Source organism: Oncorhynchus gorbuscha, linkage group LG02, assembly GCF_021184085.1.
Source record: "Oncorhynchus gorbuscha isolate QuinsamMale2020 ecotype Even-year linkage group LG02, OgorEven_v1.0, whole genome shotgun sequence".
Lineage (NCBI taxonomy): Eukaryota > Metazoa > Chordata > Actinopteri > Salmoniformes > Salmonidae > Oncorhynchus > Oncorhynchus gorbuscha.
The window spans coordinates 57,535,436-57,561,718 of record NC_060174.1 but is presented as its reverse complement, the minus strand read 5'-3'; the positions used below and the strand labels follow the sequence as shown (position 1 = coordinate 57,561,718).

The following is a 26,283-nucleotide window of genomic DNA, read 5'->3' as shown; positions in this document are numbered from 1 at the left end:
TAAGACAGCTAATGGTTAGCAGGCCGCAGATGGGCGTTCAGGTAACGTTGCGACGAAGGAGCCAGCCGGATCTCCTTCGGGTAGATAACGTCGGCAGTCCAGTTGTGAAGGCCCGGTGGGGCTCCGCGTAGGCAGTAAAACGGGTCCGGATAGGTGACTGCAGCCCAGGAGTGATTGACGGAGCTCAGGAGTGATTGACGGAGCTGGCTAGCTCCGGAGTAATTGATGTTTGCTCCGGAATCGACGAGAGCAGATAGACACACGGATAGCAGCTAGCTAGCTGTGAGATCCGGGAATGAATGTCCAGAGAGCAGTTGAAATCCAAGGACATGGAGAGAAAAATTGGTCCGGTATGTTCCGTTCCGAGCCGCGCTGCGCCGTACAAAACTGGTGATAGATTTTCGAGCTAAAGGATAGCTGATGACCACAAACCGTGGTTAGCTGAATTACTAACGATTTGCCAGTAAAGAAGCTAACTAGCTTCTGAACTAGCTTCTGATTAGCTTTTGGCTAGCTCCTGGCTAGCTTCTGGTTAGTTTCTGGCTAGCTTCTTGGAGTTTCTGGCTAGCTTCTGGCTAGCTTCTTGGAGGATTGCAGATTTGAGGTAAATAATACTTATTTATAAATATAAATTGGTGAGGCGGGTTGCAGGAGAGTGTTTAAATAAAAATAAAATGTATGTGAAAAAAAGTTGTAAACATATATATATACAGGACACGACAAGACGAGGACAAAAGACGTCTGAACTGCTATGCCATCTCGGGACGAGATTATTAACATGCATGGGGCTCATTCAAAAGTTCCATAAGCAAAGGCTGTGCTCAGGTATTTCAGAAGACTATTGGATTTTGGCATGTGGCCTCCTGGTTCGGATATCAAACTGTGTGGCTTGTGGCTTGGTCTTGTGGCTCCCTGTTTAACCACCTGAGACAGTCAGACAGATTTCGCCTACTGTAAGCAAGGGGAATACTGACACCTAGTGAAGGTAAAATAGAACTAGAGGGATATTTTACAGTTCTCCATTACCTTGTACAGTAAGTATATCAATAACGTGGGTGTTACACTGTTTTTAACGCAGAATGTCAACAGTGAGACATAGGTTGACTGAAATTAAAGCTCCTTAACCCGATGTTTATTTATCTTGCCCTGTCACCCTACCTCATCTCTCAGATCCAAAGGCCCATGAGTGATCCAATGACATTATTTATACTTAGGATTTATAAATAGGATGACACAACCGTATGAATGAAACAGCATAGCAACGGAGTGTGTACTGATCAGATCACCCACACAGCGGTAAACAGACAGATAAATGTAATGTTATTGTAAGCAGTATTGACTCCTCAACTGTTGGGTGTGGTCACTAAGCGAACATAATACCACTACAGGTGAGGTGACAGTTGCCTCTGACATCATCCCCAAGTGAGGAAACACAGGTAACTAACAGTAACACACCTTTGGGAAAAGGTGATGCTACAGTATTCTCAGTTGGATGACGACACCTATCTACCTGGTTTGGATAAACAGGTAGGTTGTTAGGCATTATTGAATTCTGTCAGGATCTGCCCTTAGCTTGGCTCCCCAACACAGCATCATGGAAGGATAGCAACACGTTGTCATCTGACTATAAAAACTTGGCAGATGAGTGATTGCCTTTAGGGGCAGAGTTTCCTGAACAAATCCGTCAATGAAAGTAATCAGCAGATGTCATCTACTGTATGTACCTGTATGTGCTCTATCACTGTCTTTACATCATAGAAATTAGTCAACCAACAGACAGCAATGACGGCTTTCTAATAATTTATCTTGCTCTAAATTAATGAATTAATGAGTGAACGAACAACTCGTAAATCGTCACATAAAATGAAATGTTATTTGCCACTTGCGCCGAATAAAAAAGGTGTAGACTTTACCGTGAAATGCTTGCTTACGAAAAAATAATAATAAAATAAAAAATATAGTAACACAAGGGGAATAAAATGCACAAGAATGGAGCCATTTACAGGGAGAACCAGTACCAAATCAATGTGCAGGGGCACGAGGTATGAGGTAGATACACTAGATGAACAAAAGTATGTGGACACCTGCTTGTCGAAAAAAATGGGCATTAATATGGTGTTGCCACTGCCCCTTTGCTGCTATAACAGCCTCCAGTCCTCTGGGAAGGCTTTCCACTAGTCTTTGGAAAGTTGCTGTGGAGACTTCCTTCCATTCAGCCACAAGGGCATTACTGAGGTCGGGCACTAACATTGGGCGATTAGGCCTGGCTCTCAAACGGCATTACAATTCATCAAAAAGGCGTTCGATGGGGTTGAGGTCAGGGGTCTGTGCAGGAAAGTCAAGTTCTTCCACACTGATCTCTACAAACCATTTATGTATGGGCCTCGCTTTGTGCAATGGGGCATTGTCATGATGAACAGGAAAGGGCCTTCCCCAAACTGTTGCCACAAAGTTGAAAGCCTAGAATATCATTGTTGCTGTAAGGTTAAGATCTTCCCTTCACTGGAACTAAAAGGCCTAACCCAAATGATAAAAAAGCCCCAGACCATTATGCCTCCTCCACCAAACTTTACAGTTGGCAATATGCATCTAGGCAGGTAGCGTTCTCCTGGCATCCGCCAAACCCAGATTAGTCCGTCTGACTGTCAGATCGTGAAGCGTGATTCTTTACTCCAGAGAAGGCGTTTCCACTGCTCCAGAGTCCAATGGCGGCAAGCTTTACACCACTCAGCTGACGCTTAGCATTGTGCATGGTGATCTTAGGCTTGTGTGCGGCTGTTCGGCCATGGAAACCTATTTCATAAAGCTCCCGACAAACAGTTATTGTGCTGACATTGCTTCCAGAGGCAGTTTGGAACTCGGTAGTAAGTGTATCAAACGAAGACAGGCGATTTTTACGCGCTTCAGCACTCTGCGATCGCGTTCTGTGAGAGTATGTGGCCTACCACTTTGTGGCTGAAATTTGACAAACTGACTTGTTGGAAAGGTGGCATCCTATGACAATGCCACATTGAAAGTCACTGAGTTCTTCAGTACGGGCCATTCTACTGCCAATGTTTGTCTATGAGTGAGAGTGTCAGTGTAGTGTGTGTGAGTGAGTTTCTATATACTGTGTATGTATATAGGAGTGTGAGTGTGCATAGAGTAGGTGGGAAATAGACCCAGTGCAGATAGTCCGGGTAACCATTTAATTTATTTAGCAGTCTTATGGCTTGGGGGTAGAAGCTGTCTCGTAGCCAGTTGGTCAAAGAGCTGATGTTTCATAAATATATGGTTCTTACAGCCGTCTAACCTGCTGTTTTGTTGATTTTGACTAATATATCCCCATGGTCATCTAGTTTAGTGGTGATAAGAATAAGAATGCCTTAGTATATTGAATCCTGAGCAGTGATTGGCCCATTGCCAGGAAGGAGAGAACAGTGATTCACCCGTAGCCAGGAAGGAGTGAGGATGGGATTTCCTGTTGGCTCCTTTGTAGTGTCAGACAGATACAGGGCCCAGTGTGCCTCGGGTGTCAGTCCTGCAGTGTCTACAGTACCCCACCTGCTATAAGACCAAGGCCAGACAGTAGCCTGCACTATAGGCCAGACAGTACTCTCAGTACCCTCCACTGATTAAAAGAGATTAGAGAAGAGATGGCACTGACATTGACTGAGAATATCATTTTGTAGGTCTATTGAGGCTGTTTTTTAATCAGGGATCCATTTATGTGGGCTTAGGAAGTAATAAGGGTCCTTTGTTTCTGAAATTAGTTTTTTCATGTGGTTTTTATGATTAAAAAATAGGCTAAAGGCACAGATACTTTACATCCTGTGGATTGACTATCAGAGGATGTCTCGTTCTGATATGTTTATGAGTGTCAGATGCCTGTGCTGTCGGTGGCCTTAATTAAAGATGGATGCTGCAATGTTAGGGATTTTTTGGTCAGTTTTCCAAAATGATTAACTGGTCTGTCTCCATCCCTTCTCTCATTCTATGTTCTAGGATGCTCTTTGATCTCTCCTCTGGTTGTTTGTCTCTTTACGATGTCAGTCACAACCATCCCTCTCTCTCTCACTCTGATGACATCCCTCTTTTGAAGAAGGGGACATTTTTGAAGCCACTGCTACTCCTTGATAAGAAGTTGAAATTCCACTGCAACAAGAAAAGGTCCTAAAACACAAAAAGTTACATTTTCTCTCTGCCATCAACACTCTCTCACACCTGAGCTAAGCCCACATCACAACACAAATCACCACTCTCCTCAAGACTTCAAAGTCCATTTTGAAGTCAAAGACCACGGCCAGGTGAGAAAGGAATCAACTCATTATTCATCTTTTGAAACCATTTAGTTTAAACCCATGTAATTTTGTGCCCCAAAGACAAACTACAAAGCCATGATCAAATTAACTATAAAGAGAGTTTGATGTCACAGGTTCATCTGTTGTGTTCTGCTGCCAGCCAGCCTCTCTTAAACCTCAAAGGCTGCCCGGCCTGTCGTAGGTGTAGACCATGTCACACTGCCTCTGCCCACTTCCTCCTCGCTCCGATAGCCATCGACACACAGAGCCTGCGGGCCTAGTTAGTGCTCCTTTCTGTATTTAATTAAGAGTGCTGACAGGTCAGGAGCGTGAACGTCCTCATGCGCCTCCTCCTGCCATCCTCCTCCTCTCAGCTGCCCGAGACGCGGGTGGCTGCGTGTCAAAGTCCACTTTGTTCACCCACCATATTGGATCTGCCATGAAGCATCCTGAGCCAATGCCTGTCCCTACTGACCTGAGAAATTGTCTATGGAATAAAGTCAATGAAGACCAAGTCCTGCAATGACTGTTGCTTGTGCCTACCTGTGTCTCTCTGTCTGTCTGCCTGCCATGGAAAGAACTGGAGCAAAGAAAAGGTCAAGTTGTGCTATTAATACTGTACTGTTATTTTGAACGAGATGCTATCTCTGATCGACGACTCCCACCTAACTGTCTGAACGCAACTGCACTTGTTGATGTACCACTCAGACAATAACGAACACCCAGCGCCTTAGGCTATACTCCACTCTGTCAGGCCGTCTCTAACCCACAGGCCTCTACCCCCCACATCAACCATGACCCAATTACATTGGGTACAAAACATGTATCATATTAACAAACATGCACAAGTTTGAGGTACCCAGGCTCCATTGATATTGAGTCTGTTCAATGTCTTGCTTCTTCTGCAAACCAGCAGACAGTGGCCACTGGCCTTTGTAGCTCTGTGTTGCCAGAGAGAGATAAAGAGGGCACTGCGTTATCAAACTGTACACACAGAGCATGGGCAGGGGGTTTCTCTCTAGGAGAGGGTGGAGTTAGTTAGCCTGATTATAATGTTCCCATGAAAACAGAAATGCAGCTTGAAACTATAATGATTCACTAAGCCTGGCCATTTCCATTTCTGTGGAAAGAGATGGTGCTTTCTATATAGGCTCCCCTGCAGGGGGTTACAAAAGTGGTTAGTTGGGCGGCAGGTCATTTAGTGGTTAGAGTGTTGGGCCAATAACCAAAAAGTTGTTGGATTAGCAATGCACACTGGTTAGCAGTGCACACTAACCAAAGTTGCCAGGCGCACGGTGTTTCCTCCGACACATTGGTGCGGCTGGCTTCCGTGTTGGATGCGCGCTGTGATAAGAAGCAGTGTGGCTTTGGTTGGGTTGTGTATCGGAGGATGCATGACTTTCAACCTTCGTCTCTCCCGAACCCGTACAGGAGTTGTAGCGATGAGACAAGATAGTAGCTACTAAACAATTGAATACCACAAAAAAGGGGTAAAAAATAGAAAATAAAATATATATGCATTTTAGAAGACAACATTTTAACCCAAGCAAATGACAGTTTGACATAATAAAGGACTTTTACAGGACTTTTACCAGAGATTCATATTGGACAACTGTTTAATCCCCTACCCAGTGTGGGGTCATCAGGTCTACCCACATACAGCCGTTTGAGTCCTGGGAAAACCCCCTCTACTAGAACAAGTTGGCTTTGTGAGATATACTGTAGCTTGACAGGTGAACAAGCCTGACTTTTCAGTTAGGGCTTAAAAAAAAAAAATGATGTTGTAGTATTCATCATCATAAGTTGTTGCCCTCCTCTTTCTCTTACCGATCTCATCTTCTTCCTCATCATCAACACCATCATCTCCACCATCACCAAAACAATTCCCAAAAACACATCCCCCTGCATCAGTACGATGGGAAAGGTAGGTTCACTCTAATCTGGAATAATGATGCAAATGATTTTTTTTTAAACGTCCAGCCAATAATTTGCATTTACACAAAGCAAAAAGACTGCCTCAGAGGCACTTCAATGACTGGGTTATCACATCTGAACTTCTATAGGACTGGCACAGAGTTAGATTGTAAGGGGTTGAAGTTTGGTATCATGAACACTGTTCACTTCAACTCCTGGATACATTAAGAGAATACCCTTTAAGATCCTTGTGTGGATAACTAGGCCTACAAGATGGAAGCAGGTGCGCTCATGGAGGGTACGGTACAGTATATTTTCTCATGTTTCATCTCAACGTGGAAAGGCCTTTGTGCAAAACATCTTCAAACAAGAATGGTTTATGTGTAGTGGCCGTATAAAAGAGCCTGGCTAAGTCCTTATTATAGATTTAATTGACGTTGACCTAATTGATGTTAGGGTACAACTGAGGAAAAACAACATGTATGTTTTGTGTCCTGATAGATTAGCCTATGGCATTTGTTCAATGCCTTAAAATATTTTGCTTAAGGTAGGTAGTTTAGCATATTATATTACTGGTATCTGGTAACTTTGAAGTTTAAGCCACTAGGGCTCAACTGAATAAATCAAAATGACATTTTCCATGTCAATATTTAATTTATTTCTCAATTTCTTCCCCATTACACTTTTTTATGGATGTGTAACATTTCTGAGTAGCAAGAAATAGCCTACCATTTCATAGAATGACTGCTGACATCACTGTTATATCAGTGATGTACGGCCTAGTACATCACTGGGGCCAAGCTTCCTGCCATCCAGGACCGATATACTAGACTGTGTCAGAGGAAAGCCCCCAAAATTGTCAAAGACTCCCAAGTCATAGACTGTTCTCTCTGCTACCGCACGGCATTCGGTACCGGAGCGCCAAATCTAGGACCAACAGGCTCCTTAACAGCTTCTACCCTCAGTTATAAGACTGCTGAACAATTAATCAAATGGCCACCCGAACTATTTACATTGACCCCCCCCCCCCCATTTGTTTTTATACTGCTGCTCCTCGCTGTTTATTATCTATGCATAGTCACTTCACCCCTACCTACCTCGACTAACCTGTACCCCCGCACATAGACTCGGTACCAGTACCCCCTGTAATCTAGCTTCGTTATTGATATTTAATTGTGTTACTTTTTATTATTATTTCATTTGGTAAATATTTTCTTAACTCTTTCTTGAACTGCACTGTTGGTTAAGGATTTGTAAGTAAGCGCTTCACAGTAAGGTTGTATTCGGCGCATCTGACAAATAAAGTTTGATTTGATTTTGTTTAGGCGTATCTTGCATCTTCTAGACTGTATTATCTGAAATGATTTTATCTGAAATTAAATCATATGACAGGGTGGGTTCCATCTAACTTCTCTCATGATCTCATGGTATGGAAACTAGAACATCACAAGGGATGAAAGAAATCAGATTGGACAATGCCAATGCACGTTGTAGCCATTGTTAATATAATATCTCAAATAGGGACTTTCTGTATCATATCTTTTCTTTTGACAGTCCTGAGGAAATTATGCTGCCAAAAAAAGTATTACTTTGTCCCGCAGCTCTTGCATAATTATTACATTTGGAGCTACTAGACTGAGCAGATTTTCCTTTTCATTTGATTGTACAATGTGTCTAGAGAGAGAGAGAGAGAGAGAGAGAATATCCTGCCTGTAGGCTACTAATATATTGACCAATACATACAGGTCAAATGTTTAATAACATTATCATAACAATGATCACTATTTATATTCTCTGGATAAACAGGTTATGACTCTCCCGTGGTTTCTTTGCAGAATACTCCAAAAGAGTGTACCAGGGTGTCAGGGTCAAACACACTGTCAAAGACCTTCTGGCAGAGAAGAGGCAGAGACAGACAAGTGTTCCCAGGTTCAACGTGAGTTTACTTTTCAGGCTTGTCCTCTTTTGCTCCCATCCATTTTCTCTGTTTCGGTCTTTCGCTCCCTAGTCGCCTCTCAGATTATTTACATTCTGTATCGTCTTTCTTTCAATTAAACAATCAACGCGACCACCACCGACCACACAAAGGAAATACCCATGGAGAGAGTGTGTGAGAGAGTGAAAGTGTGTGCTCCCAAGAGGCTTCGGTTGACAGTAGGCTACATCCCTGCTGGGCTTTCTGTGGTAGCACTAGCAGGTCACCTATCAGAATCCTGAAATCAGACACACCTGCCAATGCTACTAGCCTTCTCCCCAGCAGATCATTTCAGACAAGCAAGCCATTGTTGGGCCCCAGGCAGTTAAGCTGAGGTTAGGCCATCTCTAAACCCAGGCCTAGATCAAACAGGGAAAGACAACAAGCTCCTTTCATCAGTCACCACCAAATCATAAAATGGCTGCTCGTTTTCAGTTGGGGACAGGTCAGTCTGATGACTGATCACAAAGAGCTCGACTCTTGTTCATTAACTCTCAATGGGAATGGGGACTGTTTAAATAAACTGATGTACTGTCAATTGACATATATTTGTATTCTCATAGATATGGTTGGTCATTGTTGGCTGGCTGAAAAGCTTGGTTCACGCACCTCTATGAAAATAGAATGCAGATATATGGTTGGTCATTGTTGGCTGCCTGAAAAGCTTGGTTCTCATTATGACTGTCTTATGACAGTTTATGTGAAACCATTTCAAATGGTTCATGCAGCAGAGCATGAGGGAATTTACCTAGTTCTGCTATTACCCTGTAATCATTACCGTCCAAACAGTTGAGAAGAATAACAAAACCTGTGTGAAGGAGAATTTTGGTGGTGATTTGAATAAAATGGACTAAACTGGAAGGACAACTGATTTATTCTAAATGGAATGATAGACTGGGGTCATTTTTCCCGTGCATTGCTACTCAGAGTAATTGGAAAATACAAGTCCATTTAATGCTCATATATTTTTCACTGGTCAAGTGTTTAGATAGGTATGGTATAATTAAATAAACCAGTCCAACTCTGCAGATGTGATGTCTTCTCAGCCATCAGGCCCAGTCAGTATTGGCTCTGTATTCTGTCTGTGCTGTAGTATACTAGTTTGTGTATCAAACACGTTTATTTATAAAGACATTTTTACATCAGCAGATGTCACAAATGGTTTATATAGAAACCAAGCCTAAAACCCCAAAGAGCAAGCAACGTGTACTCACTAGGGAAATGGCACTTGGAGGGGGTAGGGCACATCCCAATGGCGAATTGGCAAATTACATTCAAATTTTTACCCACAACATTTGCCTGCCTGCCTGCCCTCCATTCCGCCTCCTTCCCTCCCCCTCTGTCTCACTCAGTCTCTCCCATTCTCTCTCATGCTCATTGCTTACTTCCTCTCACTCTGTCTCACCGGAATTGTGCTTGATCCAAGTTCAGTGCATTGTTTTGCATAATGCGCGCACACACACACACACACACACACACGTGGTGCCAGTGTGGTAGGTAGTACTCATCAGTCTCTGTCTCACCAGCAGGCTGGGACAAGTAATTCCCAGGCGGCCTTTGTGCAGATGCCAGGTGAGTCTATTGCTGGAGCCTATTGTAATACTCACTATGGCTGAAGCTTTTACAACAGCATACAGTATGTGGGGTTCATATGTAAATATACCTGCTCCTATATAGCTCAATTGGTAAGAACATGGTGCTAGCAACGCCAGGGTCATGGGTTCAAGTCTGGCTGGGATCACATATACTAAAATGTATTACACACAGTAATTTAAGTCTCTTTGGATAAAAGTATATTCTAAATGTTATATATTATGGGGGGGGGTTACACTGGAAGCTTCACCTCTAGACTCTTTCTACAGGATCCCATATGCTTCCTGGTTACTATAGCATGAGGAGGCCCCCCTACCTGACTGACTCAGACTTCAGCCCGTCCACTAAACAGTACTCCTCAGATCCCTACAGCTCAGCCCTGGGGGGAAAGGCCCTCTCCTTCGACCACACCTCCACTTACCCTGCCTATATTGACAGCTACTATACACCCGAGTCATTTGGGGACTACCGTGGTGCCACAGCCTTCTCTACCAGCGGAGGATCCCTCTTCCCCACCTCGTCTCTACCTCATCTGCTACCACCTCTCCCTGGGGAATCATCAAATCTCCTCCTGGTACAAACACATTTCACCTTAACTGCTATGGAGACCGTTTCAAAAATAATACAGAGACAGAGAGTCTTCCTTCAGTGTGTCACAGTGCATTTGAGCTGCTGTCTTATAACACGTAAAGGTCTCCATTTACGGTCAAGTCAAGTGTAAGACCTTTAAGTTGTAAAAGACACCAGTCAGTCCTCAAATGCTTCTCCATTACTTTCATATTTGTTTTATCATCACAATTATGTGAATACAGTAGATCTGTGTTGCTCTCTTAACCTTCCCCTCACTGTTCTCATATGTCTTCCCTCAAAAGAGAGACTCTTGGGAGCAGTCTGACGGACACTCAGTGAGCCAGGATGAGGTCCCAGTGCCCATCACAGCCACCTCTGGCCTGGCTTCACCTGACACTGACAGCCCCTCCCTCTATCGGCTGATACCTGGCCGTAGTGGAGGATCCACCCTGTCCGGCTCCCAGCCCTACTCTCTACACCCCCTGGAAGAGGTGCACTACCCTGGTGCCTCGTACAGCCCCTCATCCAGCTACCCCTCCAGTTACACATATTTGACATCCCCGGGGGAGACTTCAGGGGTCAAGGTATCACCTGTGCCCTCAGAGGACCCTGGCAGTGTAGCCGTCACCCTCAGTGATGCCTCGTGGGCCAAGGATGACGGGACTGGCTCTTGGTTGCCATATGAACCCAGGAAGGCCTATTGATACGCATGGACACTGAATGAGACACAAACTGACATGTTGTTGTGGACATTAATGGATAGCTACAGTACAGTTCATTTCAGAGTCACTACCACAGAGAATGTGGCTGAATGTGGATGTGGGTTTGTTATACAATATAATTATATACTTTGTATTCCGTTTGACCTGTATATAAACATTTAATTGTGCAAATGATAAAATACAGATATAAATCTTTGATTGGGACATATGTGTCTGTGTTTTACAACTCTCTCTCTGTGTGTGTGTGTGTGTGTGTGTGTGTGTGTGTGTGTGTGTGTGTGTGTGTGTGTGTGTGTGTGTGTGTGTGTGTGTGTGTGTGTGTGTGTGTGTGTGTGTGTGTGTGTGTGTGTGTGTGTGTGTGTGTGTGTGTGTGTGTGTGTGTGTGTGTGTGGCCATTTAAAAACATTATTCAAGAAGCTAGTATGAAAATGCACCATTAGGCCTACCTCTTTTGGGAGCATTGTAACTACATGGATGAGACAATAGAGGTCGCCTTAGACCAGGAAAAAGCTTCTCTTTTTGAGATGCATATTTGAATATTCAAATGCATACCCCACAATCATTGTTAATCGTTATGACGACAAGGTTGTACACTGTGTATATATAGGAATCACAAAACGCAGAAGTAAATACAGAATAAATACAACGGACCTGTATTTCTGGTTCACGTCTTAGCCACGTTTGGAGGTCCTACCTCGTGTTTCGTTTGTTTCCATTGAGTGAGTTGATCCAGCACCTTGGCGCTGTCCACTGACTGAATCCTCTACCTGATCGGCTTTGAACTGCATTCTTCTCAGTTTTGTGTGTCCAAGCAAAATGTCGGGTGGTGAGTTATTTTATATTTTGATAACTGTGTATTGTTTGGCTGAAAAAGCATCAGCAAGTAAGTAAGTGAAATAAAATAAATTGAGGACGTTGTTATTCTCATGCTCAAACTCATGTAAATGGACCATTGGCGGGAAATTACTGAAGTGTAGCCTAATGTTAAGATTCGGTCGACAATAAGGCTGGCGGCATATTCACCAATTAAGGATTTAAGTGCGCAAAAAAAGAAACTACGCACATTGCGTAAAATGGAAAGGCTATCAAACTTCAGCACCTGCGTAAATGCATGTGTGAGAGGGCCGCGGGAAAAGCCATTTTCCTATGTATAAATCTACTAATTTCCTTGACACAGAAAAGCCAAAGGTCTACGAAGGTGTTCGGGTGAAGATCACGGTAAAGGAATTGCTGGAAAAGCGCAGAGCTCGTCAAATGAAATTGTCATCGGTAAGCTGAGATCCTTCGTTCCAAAACCAGAGAAAGAACACACATGCTCGCTCTCGCCATCATCATCATTTCCACTTTAAATAACTTTGCAAAAAAGTAACGTGCAAGTAAAATACGATAAGATAAACTTCACAACGCACCTTTACTATGTGGTATATTAAACATACGATTTTGAGTAAAATAACACATTTTTTATATCTTACAGGAATGTGCAAACTCTTGGTATCAAGATGCTGTTGCCACACCTTCCTTAAGTCTGGTGCCAGAGCCAAGTGCACAACCCTGGCCCTGTGAGGACAACCCCAGTGACTATGGGACAGAGTGTCTCTCATTATACAGTGATAACTTCAGCTCAGCTCAACAGACTGAACCTGCAGCATACAGTGAACCCTGCAACTACACTCATCAACAGCCCTGGTCCCTTGGACTTATATTGCACAAGGACTATAGGGAAGGACAGGTACGCATAATGGCCATTCACACAGTGATATCCTTTAGCTTCCTCCCCTGTTTTTTTCCCCCTTCTTAAATGCTTATGTGGTGGATCTATCGCTAATTCCCTCTGTTCTAGCTGTAGGCTAATTGATTATCTTCTTAGATGTCTAGGACTGTTAAATAGCCTCTTTGAATGTTCCCAAGTCTTGAATATCCCTTTTAGAATGTGGCGCCTTGAAAGCGCCTTGGCTAAGGCATATTTGGTTGTCTGAAAGGACACACTACCACTTTTTAAATGCCGCAGCGAAGACTTCTCTGGAAATAGTGTAGTTTCGAAGCTCCACCGAACAGGGGTGTAAACGTGTCTGGGAAGGAATGATGCTTCTAAAGGGGGTCTAATGTCCATCAAGGCATCCAGCACTGTCAATCAAATTATATTGAGCTGTCTGCATGTTGCCTGCGTGCAGACCACTAGATCCTAAGAGAATTACTTTGAAGTTCGTTAAATACAATGACTTTCCAATACATTTAGTAAGAAAGAAAACACATATCTACCCTACCATTAAAAAAAAACGGAAAGGCAACACAACAGCACATCAATATGTAAGGTTTATTGTTGCCGTGGATACAATCCCGAACATTCTATGAGGAGCAGAATTCTACAGTCTAAAAAGGTACAGAGGCTTCTGATGCAGCCCTTTTTGTAATTGATTCATTTTCGCGATTGACCGTGTCTTGTGCATGAAAAGGGTACAATTGGATGCATATTCTCTTGAACATCATCTTTTCATGTTTTGTTGCAGGCCTCCTGGTCCTCATTAGAGACTTGGACTCCGGCCTGCACACCAGAGAAAATTTATCCTTTGGACACCCGTCATCTCCCCTCCTCACTACAAGAATACTCAGACCCTGTGGATCCCACTTACATATCGCTTAATACAAATGTCACTCAATATGATACCTCTGTGTACTCAAACCCTACTGAATCGACCTCTACAATACAGTGGATGCCCTGACCTAAGTAGCACAGGTTATTATGGGTCAACTTTGGACAACTGTTATTATAAATGGCAAATGTCAAGCATGAGTCATGTTTAAATACAGAGTTTCTGGAGGGTGGCTGGCTGGGTGCACTCTGTTCTGTGCCCCATCTGGAGATCAACCTGAGGTTTAGGGCTGGCAGGGTCTACCAGCTGTGTGTGTGAGTGTATGAGAGAGAGAAAGTGTGATAAGGAACTTTTTTTATAGATTGCCATAATTATTTTTCAAGTCAATAAAATGAAACTGAAAAAGGTTGTCGTTTTTGATCATCCAGAGCTGTAGTTTATCCAAATATGGTTTAGAAACTCGTTAATCTATGTTTTTCCACATCCATCTATTCATTATATGTCTATGGCCCAACTCCACCGACAGCATCGGTTACTGAGACGCAAAATCGGTTGTTAGGCTAAGGACCCATGTTCAATTTGCTGTCCTCTCAGTAGCCTGCCTTGAATATGTATTACGGTTTAATACAAACCATTCAAAGTAACGTAATGAAGTATTTTACCAATAATTATAACAATTTGTTATGAAATAATTCATGCGATGTAGTAATAATAATTAGTATTGTCCCTATGCTTCTTTGTGAGACTGTTTTTAAAACGGCGCTTTCTTTAGACGCAACAGGTGGCCAAGCGCTCTTTGTTTTCTTCCTCTCTGCACATTGGTTAGCACTTCATTGCAGAAAAATAACAAATATTCATATATTTTATACTCATGGAGCAAATTTAATATATGTTAAGGTCCTTCAAATAACTAGTCTCTGCGACTCACTTCACCTCTCTATCATTTTTCGAGGGATAACGTGGATATTACAATTTTGCTAGCGAACGTTAACGTCGTTAAGCGAGCTAGCTAAGTTCTCAAACACTCTTCAGCATGGACTTGTATCACGTTTTGGAGATGATAGGAGAGGGCTCGTTTGGACGAGTGTATAAAGGACGTAAAAAGTTCAGTGGCCAAGTGAGTATATGGTATATTGGGGAAATATAAAGTTACACACTGACCTTTCTGCTGTACGTTAACATCAGCTTTGTCTGTCATTTATAGCTTGTAGTGCTCCCTTTCATTGCGCATCCATTTTGTTTTGGTCCGTTGTAGGTCGTGGCACTTAAGTTTATCCCCAAGGTGGGCCGTTCTGAGAAGGAGCTGCGCAATCTCAAAAGGGAAATTGACATCATGAGGGGACTTGAACATCCGAACATTGTCCTGCTCTTAGACAGCTTTGAGACCGAAAGAGAGGTATGTAAAAGCTGTTGTCTTCACCTGCATATAATGTCATCACTTATACGTTACATTATTACTTAGTATGGAAGATAAATGCTTACAATACATTTTAATTTCATTAATAACATGATGATAATGCTAACTATTCATGGCAGGTTGTTGTTGTGACAGAGTATGCAGAGGGAGAGTTGTTCCAGATCCTTGAAGATGATGGTAACTTACCAGAGAGCCAGGTAAAGCCATTGACTCATGATGTAGTAGGTTATTTCCCAACGTACTACAATAAGAACGACAAAGTACTGTGAAATGAAACATTATCAATCAAACAGCAGATATTCATGCATGTATTTTTCATCCTATGCAAAGGTCTGTGATATTGCCTGCCAGCTGGTCTCTGCCTTGTATTATTTGCATTCCCATCGGATTCTCCACCGTGACATGAAACCACAGAACATTCTGCTGGGTAAAGGAGGGGTGGTGAAGCTGTGTGATTTTGGGTGAGTATATTTGGTGCTGAAAGGACAGCCTTTGTGTTGAAGGAGAACTTTGTGATGTTGAAAGCTGTGACATTCAATCTGGTAAGAAAAGCTCTGGCAAGGCCAAAAGGCCAAAACGTAAGCTTGAATAAAAATAGTGATAGCTATTAGCAAGAACAGTGTGCGGGTTTCTCTTTTCTTTCGAGTATTCTCATTGTTACCATGCACCTGCAACAGACAGCTCAGATGTGCGAGTGCTTTTTTGAATTTTGATTCAATCAGTTATAGAAATCTCACTGATGAGGGTATACTCTTCATTATATGTATGAGAAGAGGAAACTGTGGTGGAGTGGAGAATGATGCCTAATTATACCCTATAGCAAGTCTGTCTGTCTGTCTGCCTTTAACTGATGTCCTATCCTCCAGATTTGCTAGAGCAATGAGTGTGTCCACCCTGGTCCTGACCTCCATCAAGGGGACGCCCCTCTACATGTCCCCAGAACTGGTAGAGGAGAAGCCCTACGACCACACAGCCGACCTCTGGTCTCTGGGCTGCATCCTCTATGAGCTCCACACGGGGGCGCCACCCTTCTACACCAACTCCATCTTTCAGCTGGTCCAGCTCATAGTCAGAGACCCGGTCAAGTGGCCGGACACCATGAGCCAGACCTGCATGGTACTACAGAGTCCCTGTTAACTCTGAATTAATCCAGTGTTTTAACTTGAAATACAAACTGAATCATGCTACATTTCACAGTGAAACTATAGTGAAACTAATAGTGAAACATTTAGTTTGTGTCATTCAATTTGGAATTTAAACTATTGATTTTAAGCTCATGTATATTAATTAAGATAGCATTTAGAGTCCCATCACCACATGGCTTGTCTATAATCTTTCCATGCCAGACTTTCCTGAAAGGTTTGTTGACCAAAGACCCACAGAAGAGGTTGTCATGGCCACACCTCCTAAAACACCCATTTGTTGCTGATGGAGTTCTAGGTAAGACCCTTTTTTTATTCTATATTCTACTTTTTATGATAGACCTTTTTAAATAACAGGCGTCTATAGTAGACATAGAGACCTCGTCTATTCCTTGTGTTGTTGTTGTCTGTAGTTCTCTCAGACCCCGTTGTGTCCAGCCCACTAACAGTGGCCGCCAGCCCAGACCTGCAGGTGCTGAAACTACAGCAGGCAGTACAGAAAGCAGCGCCACATGGTGGAGAGGGGAGGTTACTGCGCAAGGCCAGGGAACAGAGGGACAAGAGGAACAGACAGGTAGGTAGACTGGCCCTCACTAGTTTTAAGCACCAGCTGTCAGAGCAGCTCACAGATCTCTGCACCTGTACATAGCCGTCTGTAAATAGCCCATCCAACTACCTCATCCCCATACTGTATTTATTTATTTGTCTTGCTCCTTTGCACCACAGTATCTGAGGCGGCAGCGTAGCTTAGTGGTTAGAGCGTTGGACTAGTAACCGAAAGGTTGCAAGATCGAATCCCCGAGCTGACAAGTCTGTCGTTCTGCCCCTGAACAAGGCAGTTAACCCACTGTTCCTAGGCCCTCATTGAAATTAAGAATTTGTTCTTAACTGACTTGCCTAGTTAAATAAAGGTAAAATCTCTATTTGCACATTCATCTTCTGCACAACACTCCAGTTTATTAATTGGTATATTGTAATTACTTTGGCCTATTTATTGCCTTACCTCCCTTATCTTACCTCATTTGCACACACTGTAGACTTTTTCTACTGTATGTTTGTTTATTCCATGTGTAACTGTTGTTGTATGTGTCGAACTGCTTTGCTTTATCTTGGCCAGGTCGCAGTTTATAAATGAGAACTTGTTCTCAACTAGCCTACCTGGTTAAATAAAGGTGAAATAAATTAAATAAAAAATGACAAGTAAAAAAAATATTTAAAAAATAGCTAGATTTAAGTAGACCGAATGGACAAGTTAAAAAAATCACACAAATCTCTATCTTAAACAATATATTACTCTGATCAGAATGTCATCCGGATGCAATGATTTGCGCACTATTCTTCCAATTTCAGCAGAGCGCATCGGAGTAGAATTGTTTTGCAATGACAAGAACGAGCCGTCTTTTTCAATCACCAATCACTGGTTGCACCAGCCCTTCTATGAGTTACAAATTGCGCAAATTCAAAGACTAGTGGGGGGGCAGGCGTATGGTGTTAAATTGGGACTATATCATGATAGGCAAAGAAAATATTAGCAATCTCTTTTTTACGTGTCTCGGGTTCATATTGCACACACACTCTGCAGGCTTTTGGAGTTGCATATGCGTGAGGTTATTTAAGGTTACATTAGCAAGCTAAATGTTTCTTATCAGTGATAGATGAGACAACAAATAGATGAGCTATCACCTCCACTTATTTGCCCAGCTAGAGATTAATTAACCAAATACACAGACCGATTCAGTTAGACTAATCAATCAATGTGGTTTTGTTTATCAGACAAGTCATGGGTTTTTGGTTAGGAGTGAAGAAAAAATAATCCACTTGTTGAGATGAGCAAACTAGACTAAGGGTGATCATAAGCACTCACCTCAATTAAGCTAAAATTTTCCTGACCTAATTGCAACCAAATATCCAAATGGGGATTCAGTGAAAACTCAAGTCTGACATTGATTGATTTATCAAGACATGTCCCCCAAGCTTGTCTCAAAGCATCACGATGGCGCTGTCCCAATCAAAACAGTGCTGAAATTATAATATCTTCCACTATTGCTTTAATTTATTAACAGTTGGTGGCTTTGGGAGTTTCAGAATATTTTATCCTTACAAGGTTATATAGATAAACATATCTTAGTTACCTTGCTTTGAAGTAGCCTACCTTAGCCATTTGATCCCTGATTAATTGAATGAGGGAATTATTTTATAAAGACATAAAGTATTAGTTTTAATTGTAGTGTAGCAATATTTAATAGGCTACTTAAGGCGTCAGAATGCTTCAGTTCGGCTGGTGCCTAGTGTGCGTGCATATTCCCTTAAAAGATCTTTCTTTGCTTGAAAAACTAGAACAAAAACGGCAAAAGTACACTTTGTCCGTTTTGAGACGAAGTAGCCAGTATGCACTTCCTCAAAGGAGTCCGAATGAATTTAAGAAATCTGTCATGAATTTTTTTTTTTAAATTTGCCAAAGAGATCTTAGTTTTTACATCTAACAGATGTTTGGTGCAGTATTTTTCTATGAAAGAATGTGCATGAAAACAAGTTGTCTCTCATTGAACGACAACACTTTATTGAAGAATCTCTACTGTTGACCAATCACTGACGAAGGGGCATAGACTTTTTGTGTGCCTGATAAGCCAAGAAAACCCTTAAGTCCAAAACAAACAAAAATGTCACAAAATGTCATCATAATAAATTCACAAACTCCACTAAACTCGGAAGCATGTGGACGCCTTTAGGGTGGCCAACCAAGGGAGCCTTGTTGTATTTTGATAGGCAGAATGTAGGCTAAAAAAATATATATTTTCTATGATAATAATAATAATGATAATGCATTTTATTTTGTAAAGTGGTTCCTTGCATCATACAATGATGTAAAAATTGTGTTTCAAAAATCTGTCCTACTTGTCTGAAGGTTAATGTCAAACACTGTGTGCACAAAGTGACAGACAGAGCTGTTGAATCAACACACAGTATCAGGCCAGAATGTTGTAAAAGTAAAGTATCATGTGTATCATAATTGTGTGTGTCATAATCATGAACGTACATAGAAATGGAAAGGAAGGACAAGCTGTTCTATTCACTGTAACTTTAACACTCATGTACACTCTATGCTCAGGTGGGAAACGGAAAAACTGAATCATCTAGTCGGGCACTTTCAAGGACAGCCCCTGTAGTGAAGCCCCTGTCCAGTGACAGCCTGGTGGCTCCCGCAGATGGTTTGGATCAAGATCTGTCACAATTAACCGCCAATCTGAGCCTTACCCCAAAACAGTCTGCCATTGAGATTTCCACTAACAGGTACAATGTGGCTAGCCTTTAAAACTCCAGACAGTCTACTCCCCACAGACAGGTGTGTTCTATGAAAATGATCAATGGAAAGCACTCACACATCTGAGGGTTGCTTCTCCAGGTGCATTGTAAATGTTCAAAGCTTTGACAAAGGATGTCAACCTGAAACGTTACTAATTTATAAAAGTCGTTTATGTAAATGTAAAGGGGTTTCCCCCGTGTCCCCAGCAGGGGTCAGATCAGCCGGGACTACGAACAGGAGTTCCCCTCTGTGGAGGTTGGGCCCCGACAGGCCCTGAGGCGACCTGAGACTCAGGAGCGGGGCCAGGCCAGGACCAGCCTGAGTGCTGTGAGGCTCCACAGCCAGGTTAGTGTCACTGCTGCTGGAGAGAAGTGCTCTTTGAGTGACGAAGACACAGTCTAGGATAGGGTTTTGGGTTTCATTCGTTTTTCTTGGTTTGTAATTCATTGTTGGTTCTTTACTACTTTTTTGTTAGGATGTTGACAGTGATGAGGAGTGGGAGAGGTTGATCCAGCAGACCTCCGTTTCCAGCGGCCAAACCATACAAATCATACCTCGATTGAAAGAGAAGTTGCTGACATCCAAAACCCTGGTAACTACTACTTACAGGCAACTACAGTAGAATCAAGTTAGTTGAATTCAAGTTGGATAGAAAAAAATGTATTTGGTGTGATTTGAATTCAATGACACCGTAAAGTGTGGGATGTCTTCTATGCTGGTGACAAATCCAATCTCCCCTCTAAGGATCAATAACGTTTATTCAAATGTTTTCTTTGACATAAACCCTGTGGTTCTGTGTTCTTGGTCAGCTATTGGATGGTATCCTGGAGGGGGCATGTCAGATCCGTCAGCCACTGAAGGTCCTGTCCAACCTGATCTTGACCTCCGACTCAGAGGACTCCCATCGACTTAGACAGGAAGTTGGACTACCTCATTTCCTGTTCAACCTAGTCCAGGATATTGTGGAGAATCCAGTGGTCGTTAAGGTTAATTTGGTGATATTAACCAGTATTAATATTTTACCTTTATTTCAACAAGGAACACAGACTGAGACCAAGGTCTCTTTTACAGCTGGGCCCTAGGTATACATGTTATATTTTCATAGATCAGGACTTGGTCTTCAATAATCCAATGAGATTGTGAGAACTATTTGATGGCTGTTTTATTCAAGTAAATATGTGCCAGTAAGGACTGCAATGTTAATTTCGGTGGATATCCCCTCAACTGCTAACTCGCTTTTTCTGTCTCTCTCATCATGTTAATAATCTCCATCAGCAACCATGGAGTGTGACAGTACTGGGGGAAGTTATTGTTCTACTCTTGAACTATTGGGAGAAGCACCGTGACTGGCAACAAGCAGAGAACAGGTTTGTTTCTTTATTTCTTCTCCCCTCTTAGTGGTTTAACATTTTTGTATTTAGCACATTTACATAATTAGAGGTCGTAGTTTAAAATGACAATGTTTAACAATATTTCAATGTCATATGACACAAAACCTTTTCTCACTGTAGACTGGAAGATTACGCCATGCCCTTTTTCAAGATTCTTCTTCGGCCTGACCCTAACCCATTGGCAGTAAGTATGAAACCACTCAAAGAAATGCAGTAGGCTAGTCGTGTTGAATTGGCTCTGGACAGACTCCTTTTCTCCTTCTCTCATCTAGCCTCTGGCTGCAGCCATTCTGGCCATATTCAGCCAGTGTGGAGTCTCTGTGGTTGTTAGCATGGACAGGATCACTGCCCAGCTCAACAAGCTTCTCTCAGACTCCGATGAGGTAGGATATGACTTGCATAGCTAAAGTGTATGATTGTGTATGATTGAATGGTGTTATCTTTGTGTGTAAATATTTATACAAATTATTTGTATGACAGCTTTTTACTTCTAGAAATAGTTTTGCAATGAAAAAAATCTATATGATTTGTTGTGTCTGACTAGACTGTTCCCTGAAATGTTCTCTCTTCCAGCCACGCGTCCCGTTACCATCAGGCTGGGGGTTCTGTGATGGCTTCTTGTCATTGGTTCTCCACACCCTAACTGAGGTTAATTGTGCCTGCATACAGATTTGTCAATAACAAAAAATATTTTGATCCATTTAAAAAAAGATCCCTTTTTATTCTCTGAACAGCATGAAAGTCCTCCACACTCTGCTTCTTTGGATCCAAGCGTTCTGCGCCTCCTGTGGGTGAAAGTTGGTACTTCACTGGAGGAAACATCAGCCAGAACAAAGTTCTGCTCCTCAAATGGTATAAACTACACTACCTGATGATGTTGGTCTCTCACCAACGTTGAACACAATGAAGAAGGCTAAAACCAAAACGTCTGTCAAATCTGTTTCCCTGCCTACTTAAAAAATACTTTGAACAACAAACAATTATTTTCTGGAATTCTGTCTTATTGTTATTATTATTACCCTTCATTTTTTGGCAAGTTTTGGGTTGAGCTCTCACCAATCTAATATAAATGGTTTCCATCTCCTCTCCCATCAGGACTGTATGTGTTCCTGTCCCTCGCCCTTTTTGTCCTTACCAGGGACCCGTACTGCTGTGTTCCCCTGTTCTCAGACAGCGACACAAACTGCATACTCACCCTGGGCCACCTGCTCACCACTGATTGGTTAGTGTCCTCTCCATCTCTTTCTCGCTCTCTCTCCGTCTAGCTGTCTTCTTGCATAGCACATCTTCTTATTCACTTGTGATTGTCCTAATAATACTTATAGCATATCAGCAGTCAATCAATACCATACTATTACGTTGGTGATATGTGGAGAGTGCCTCTTTTCCAGTGTTTCCAGGCCGTCTGACGAGACTCACGGCCAGCTTTGGGGTTGTGACTCCAGTGTGAACAGCCTATCAGTGTTGAGCTGCCACCTGCTGTGTTTCCCCTTTGCCCTGGACCTGTCCTCAGAGACCATGGACAGACTACTCCAGCTGTACCACAGTGCTGGCATTGTCTCTGGCCTGCTGCAGGTCAGGCTCTCCCCTTACAGCACCCTTACAAGAACATTGTTAAGCCTTTGGATGTATGAGTATATATTGACAATGCGCAAAAACCCCACTCTTAATTAATCTCCCTCTGTTGATATGTCTGTCTGACATACCGAGTGACTGAAAACCTTACAGTTTTTCTGATGCAATTTAAGCTGCCGCTTGCTCAAGTCACACATCCCACAACTGCTACTCCAACACACTGCTGTCTTGACACCATTGTGAGAACATTGTGTTGTTCAATGTCTGGTGTCATTGATGGGTTGAACTGGATTGTGTGTGTTTGTTTTTTTCTGTTCTGGATCAGGTTATCCAGTCCGTTCCTCCATCTCTCCTGGAACTGCCTCTCTCTCTGCTATGTCGCCTACTGCTGTGTGACCCCGGCCGCTCTGTCCCCTGCTTCACAACCGCCGCCAGGGCCCAAGGCTTCTTCTCTCCACCCAGCAGTGACCCCAAGGAGGATAGAAGAGACCAGACCCCAGCCTCCAGGGTCAGGGACCAGGCTGGGCACCCAGTGTCTGTATCTAGGACTGCCAGCTCCCTTCTCTCTGACCTGCTAAAGCCTGAAAGTGAAGCCCTGTGGGGTTCGGCCGTAGAGCTCTTCACCCTACTATCCCAGGTTGCCCGCTGCTCCCCCAGGTCCCGACCCTCCACCCCTCATCTCTACCTGGATCCTGCTCCCCTGCACCAGGCCCTGGCTCACCCAGACGACAGGGTCAGAGCTGCTGCCTGTAGCCTGCTAGGTAACCTGGACCCATTTACACCTCATACTCCTCCCTCCACCAGTGACCCACAATGGACCCGGCTGCAACCCGCCATCCTCAGAGACATAATTGGCTGTCTCCACGACCCCTCCACGTCTGTACGGAGGATGGCCTGCAAGGCCGTGGGCAATTGGCTGGGGCTTATTGGAAAGGCAGAGTTTAGAACACGGCGAGCCAATGGGAGAGAGAACAGTAGTGCCCCTATTACTGCCCGGGACAGGAAGAAGGGCAAGCCAGACAAGACTGTGTCCTCCCAGTCCCTGATAGGAGACGGAGGAGACTCATCCACAACACTCAAACAGCAAGTAGCAGACCAGGAGGATGGACGTGGATGGGTCGCGGAAGCCAATTGGGCAACAACTGAGCTACTCTCCCTCATAGCGGACCCTGATGCCCTGACGCGCCGCCACTGCTGCGCTGCCCTGGGCAACATGGCTGCTGTGGAAGGGGGTGTGGCCTCACTGCTGGAGGGAGACGTGCCCCTTCTCCTCCTACAGGCCGCCTGTACCGACTCCCAGCATACAGTCCAACAAGCGGCTGTCGCTACCCTGAGCTTATACAGCCAACAGGATGCACTACGACAGGTAATAGAGGGTGATATTACCAAGGGGTAGACATTGAAATAAATATAAGCACCATAGAATAGTTTAGTCACAGTGGATCAAATTTCATTTTTTTTTGTAAGAAAAATGGGTTCATATCCTCCATGAGATGGTGAATGTCTATCTAACACACATTTTAAAATTTTAAAATAATAATAATAACTGTGGCTTGTTATCTAATTTAGAATGCAAATAATACTACTCTTTGAAGTGTTTATGTAGTTATTAGACTTTCTACATTTCTAAAACCTTTTTCAGTGTGTTGAGGCCAGGCTGTTGTAGAATGTTATCCCCTCTGAACCCATTGCTTACAAAAAAGTTTTTATTTAGTCTTTCTATTATATAATTTATTGAGTTTCTTAAATGTTGCCATATGTCATGATCAAACACCAAAACTTTCTTTACTCACCATTGCCTTTAGTCATTTAACTCTGGATGCAACACTGCATGTCTGCTCACACACACACATTCACTCTCTTATCACTCTCATGCTTACACAGATACACATACTCTCTCACACAAACATACTCTCACACACACACACACACATTCTCGCTCTCTCTAACACATACACAAACAGACTAACTCTGTCTCTACTAAGACCATATTCCAACCTCTTTCATCTCTGCCTTAAGGCTCTGCTGTCCCTTGATGCACGTGAGAAACTTCGTCAGGCTTCACAGCATGTCGCACCTCCACAGTGTGACTACTGTCAGATCATCAAGCTGCTATGAAGTCCAATGCAGCGAGTGAGAGAATAGTGTGTCTATTTGGTAAGATCAGACTTGTGGATCAGCCCGTCTGCCATTGCCTTAATACCGGGATTCAATGTATAAGCTGGATGCCGGATGTTATATCCCCTACCCATAACTCATCGGTGAAGCACGCTGGTTGATAAAATTATTGCCATCAATATTTTATGTCTTTGTTTTAGAAGATAAAAGTAAATTTCATTACAATTGAGGGATTGTCATTTGTAATTTGGGATAACTTGTTAACATGTTTTACTCTCTTGAATTGAAAGGTGCGTAATTGATTTGTTTAGTTTGGGCAATGTGGTCTGGACTTGTACGGTGTAAGTCAAGTTTTTTGAGTGTAATGTAATTTGTAATGCTTTGAATTTGAATAAAGTATGTAGTGTAAGCCTAACATAAATTGATAGATTTTGTTTAACTAGGTAAAAAGGTAATTTCAAGTAATTCTTGATGAACACTTTTGATTTGTTATGCACTGCTATTAATAAACCCTCCTGTGTGTAATGACAAGGGTTAAATTTGTGATAGTTTGGCTCAAAAGCAGGTAAAACAATATTAATAATTAGATAAAAATGACATGCACACACTATCAATGCATTCATTCAAATCATAATTTAACTAAGTATAATAACTCAATTGTAAAACAAAAAACTACAGGTGGCCAAGTGAGCAAGTTTTCAGAACAAAATAATATTCTAAAAATCTGTTTATTTTGATTGCATTATTAAGATGTTGTCAACATTTAAATTAGCCCATTTTATGAGACGGAATATCATTCATGTATGAATATAAAGGGATTTAGAACATTGGCATTGCACATGTTGGTTGTACAACATTCTTGCCAAAGTGCAGTTTGCGGCAATTACCAGGAAGAGAGAGATCATGTTGTGGATTTCCTTGTGGCACAAATATGTTTCGTATGATCCAATTCCATTTTAGATGGGCATAAGGTCTCTTGTGAAAATGTCTCAAATTAGTATTTGTCAAAGTAAATGTTTTTCCCCCGGAGTATTATAAATCAATATTTGAGTGTAATGCATCCCCTTAAAACATCATTTTTGAGGAGATAAAATATATATAAAATACTGTTGAACATTATATGCTTGATAACATTTGGTCCTAGGCTGTGTGATATAATGTGACTGATAGAGTCGATACACACCTTCAATGATAATTTAATATATGTTGTTGAGTAGGCTAGTGCCTGATTCCGTGCTGAATAGGGCCTATATGACAGTTTAATATGTATGTAGTAACACTATTTTATATTTAAAATGACATGTTGGGATTTTTAGCATGTCATTTTTTTATATATATGTAGGTCTACACCACTTAAAACGTGTCTTCTTTTCACAGAAAATGACACCCTCTGGGGTGAATACTGGGTCCATCTCACATGGAATGACTGGTTGCACTTGTTTGAAAAAATGTATAAATATATATGTTACAGGTATGTATGTCAAAGACAATCCTGTCGTGTATAAAAATGGCTTGCCCTCCATAACAAAAATATAGACAGGTGTTTTTGGCCTTACCCTCCGAGGAGCAGATTGATGAAGCAATAAAACGTTAAATATATTTGAAATCGTGCCAGATTCTGTACAACAGTCCATGTAATCCAAGCTGTGTAAAAGACAACAACATAGCCTAAGCATCCAAAAAAAAAAAAA

At 42.4% G+C, this 26,283-nt stretch overlaps 2 protein-coding genes across 5 annotated transcripts; both read left to right on the top strand.

The window, feature by feature from the left end:
* Window positions 1–680: 680 nt before the first annotated feature.
* On the top strand, window positions 681–11,258 carry lg02h11orf53 (linkage group 02 C11orf53 homolog). Of its 2 annotated transcripts, none has more exons than XM_046314391.1 (5): window positions 681–6,492; window positions 8,030–8,130; window positions 9,696–9,741; window positions 10,032–10,336; window positions 10,635–11,258. In XM_046314391.1, exons 1-5 carry the CDS (start codon window positions 6,468–6,470, stop codon window positions 11,034–11,036), a joined length of 879 nt encoding a protein of 292 aa, XP_046170347.1. In that variant the 5' UTR covers window positions 681–6,467; the 3' UTR covers window positions 11,037–11,258. The 2 variants fall into 2 exon arrangements, with proteins under 2 accessions (XP_046170347.1, XP_046170357.1); XM_046314401.1 differs by having other exon boundaries at window positions 683–6,492; window positions 9,699–9,741.
* Window positions 11,259–14,402: 3,144 nt separating this feature from the next.
* Window positions 14,403–25,142, top strand: stk36 (serine/threonine kinase 36 (fused homolog, Drosophila)). 3 transcript variants are annotated; one of them, XM_046314380.1, is made up of 20 exons: window positions 14,403–14,762; window positions 14,901–15,041; window positions 15,182–15,259; window positions 15,393–15,523; window positions 15,929–16,178; window positions 16,409–16,502; window positions 16,618–16,778; window positions 19,314–19,495; window positions 19,718–19,853; window positions 19,984–20,100; window positions 20,318–20,494; window positions 20,784–20,875; window positions 21,020–21,083; window positions 21,172–21,282; window positions 21,473–21,547; window positions 21,634–21,751; window positions 21,995–22,121; window positions 22,291–22,474; window positions 22,800–23,840; window positions 24,494–25,142. In XM_046314380.1, exons 1-20 carry the CDS (start codon window positions 14,679–14,681, stop codon window positions 24,590–24,592), a joined length of 3,462 nt encoding a protein of 1,153 aa, XP_046170336.1. In that variant the 5' UTR covers window positions 14,403–14,678; the 3' UTR covers window positions 24,593–25,142. The 3 variants fall into 3 exon arrangements, with proteins under 3 accessions (XP_046170336.1, XP_046170327.1, XP_046170318.1); XM_046314371.1 differs by having other exon boundaries at window positions 19,715–19,853; XM_046314362.1 differs by having other exon boundaries at window positions 19,694–19,853.
* The last annotated feature ends 1,141 nt before the right edge of the window (window positions 25,143–26,283 follow it).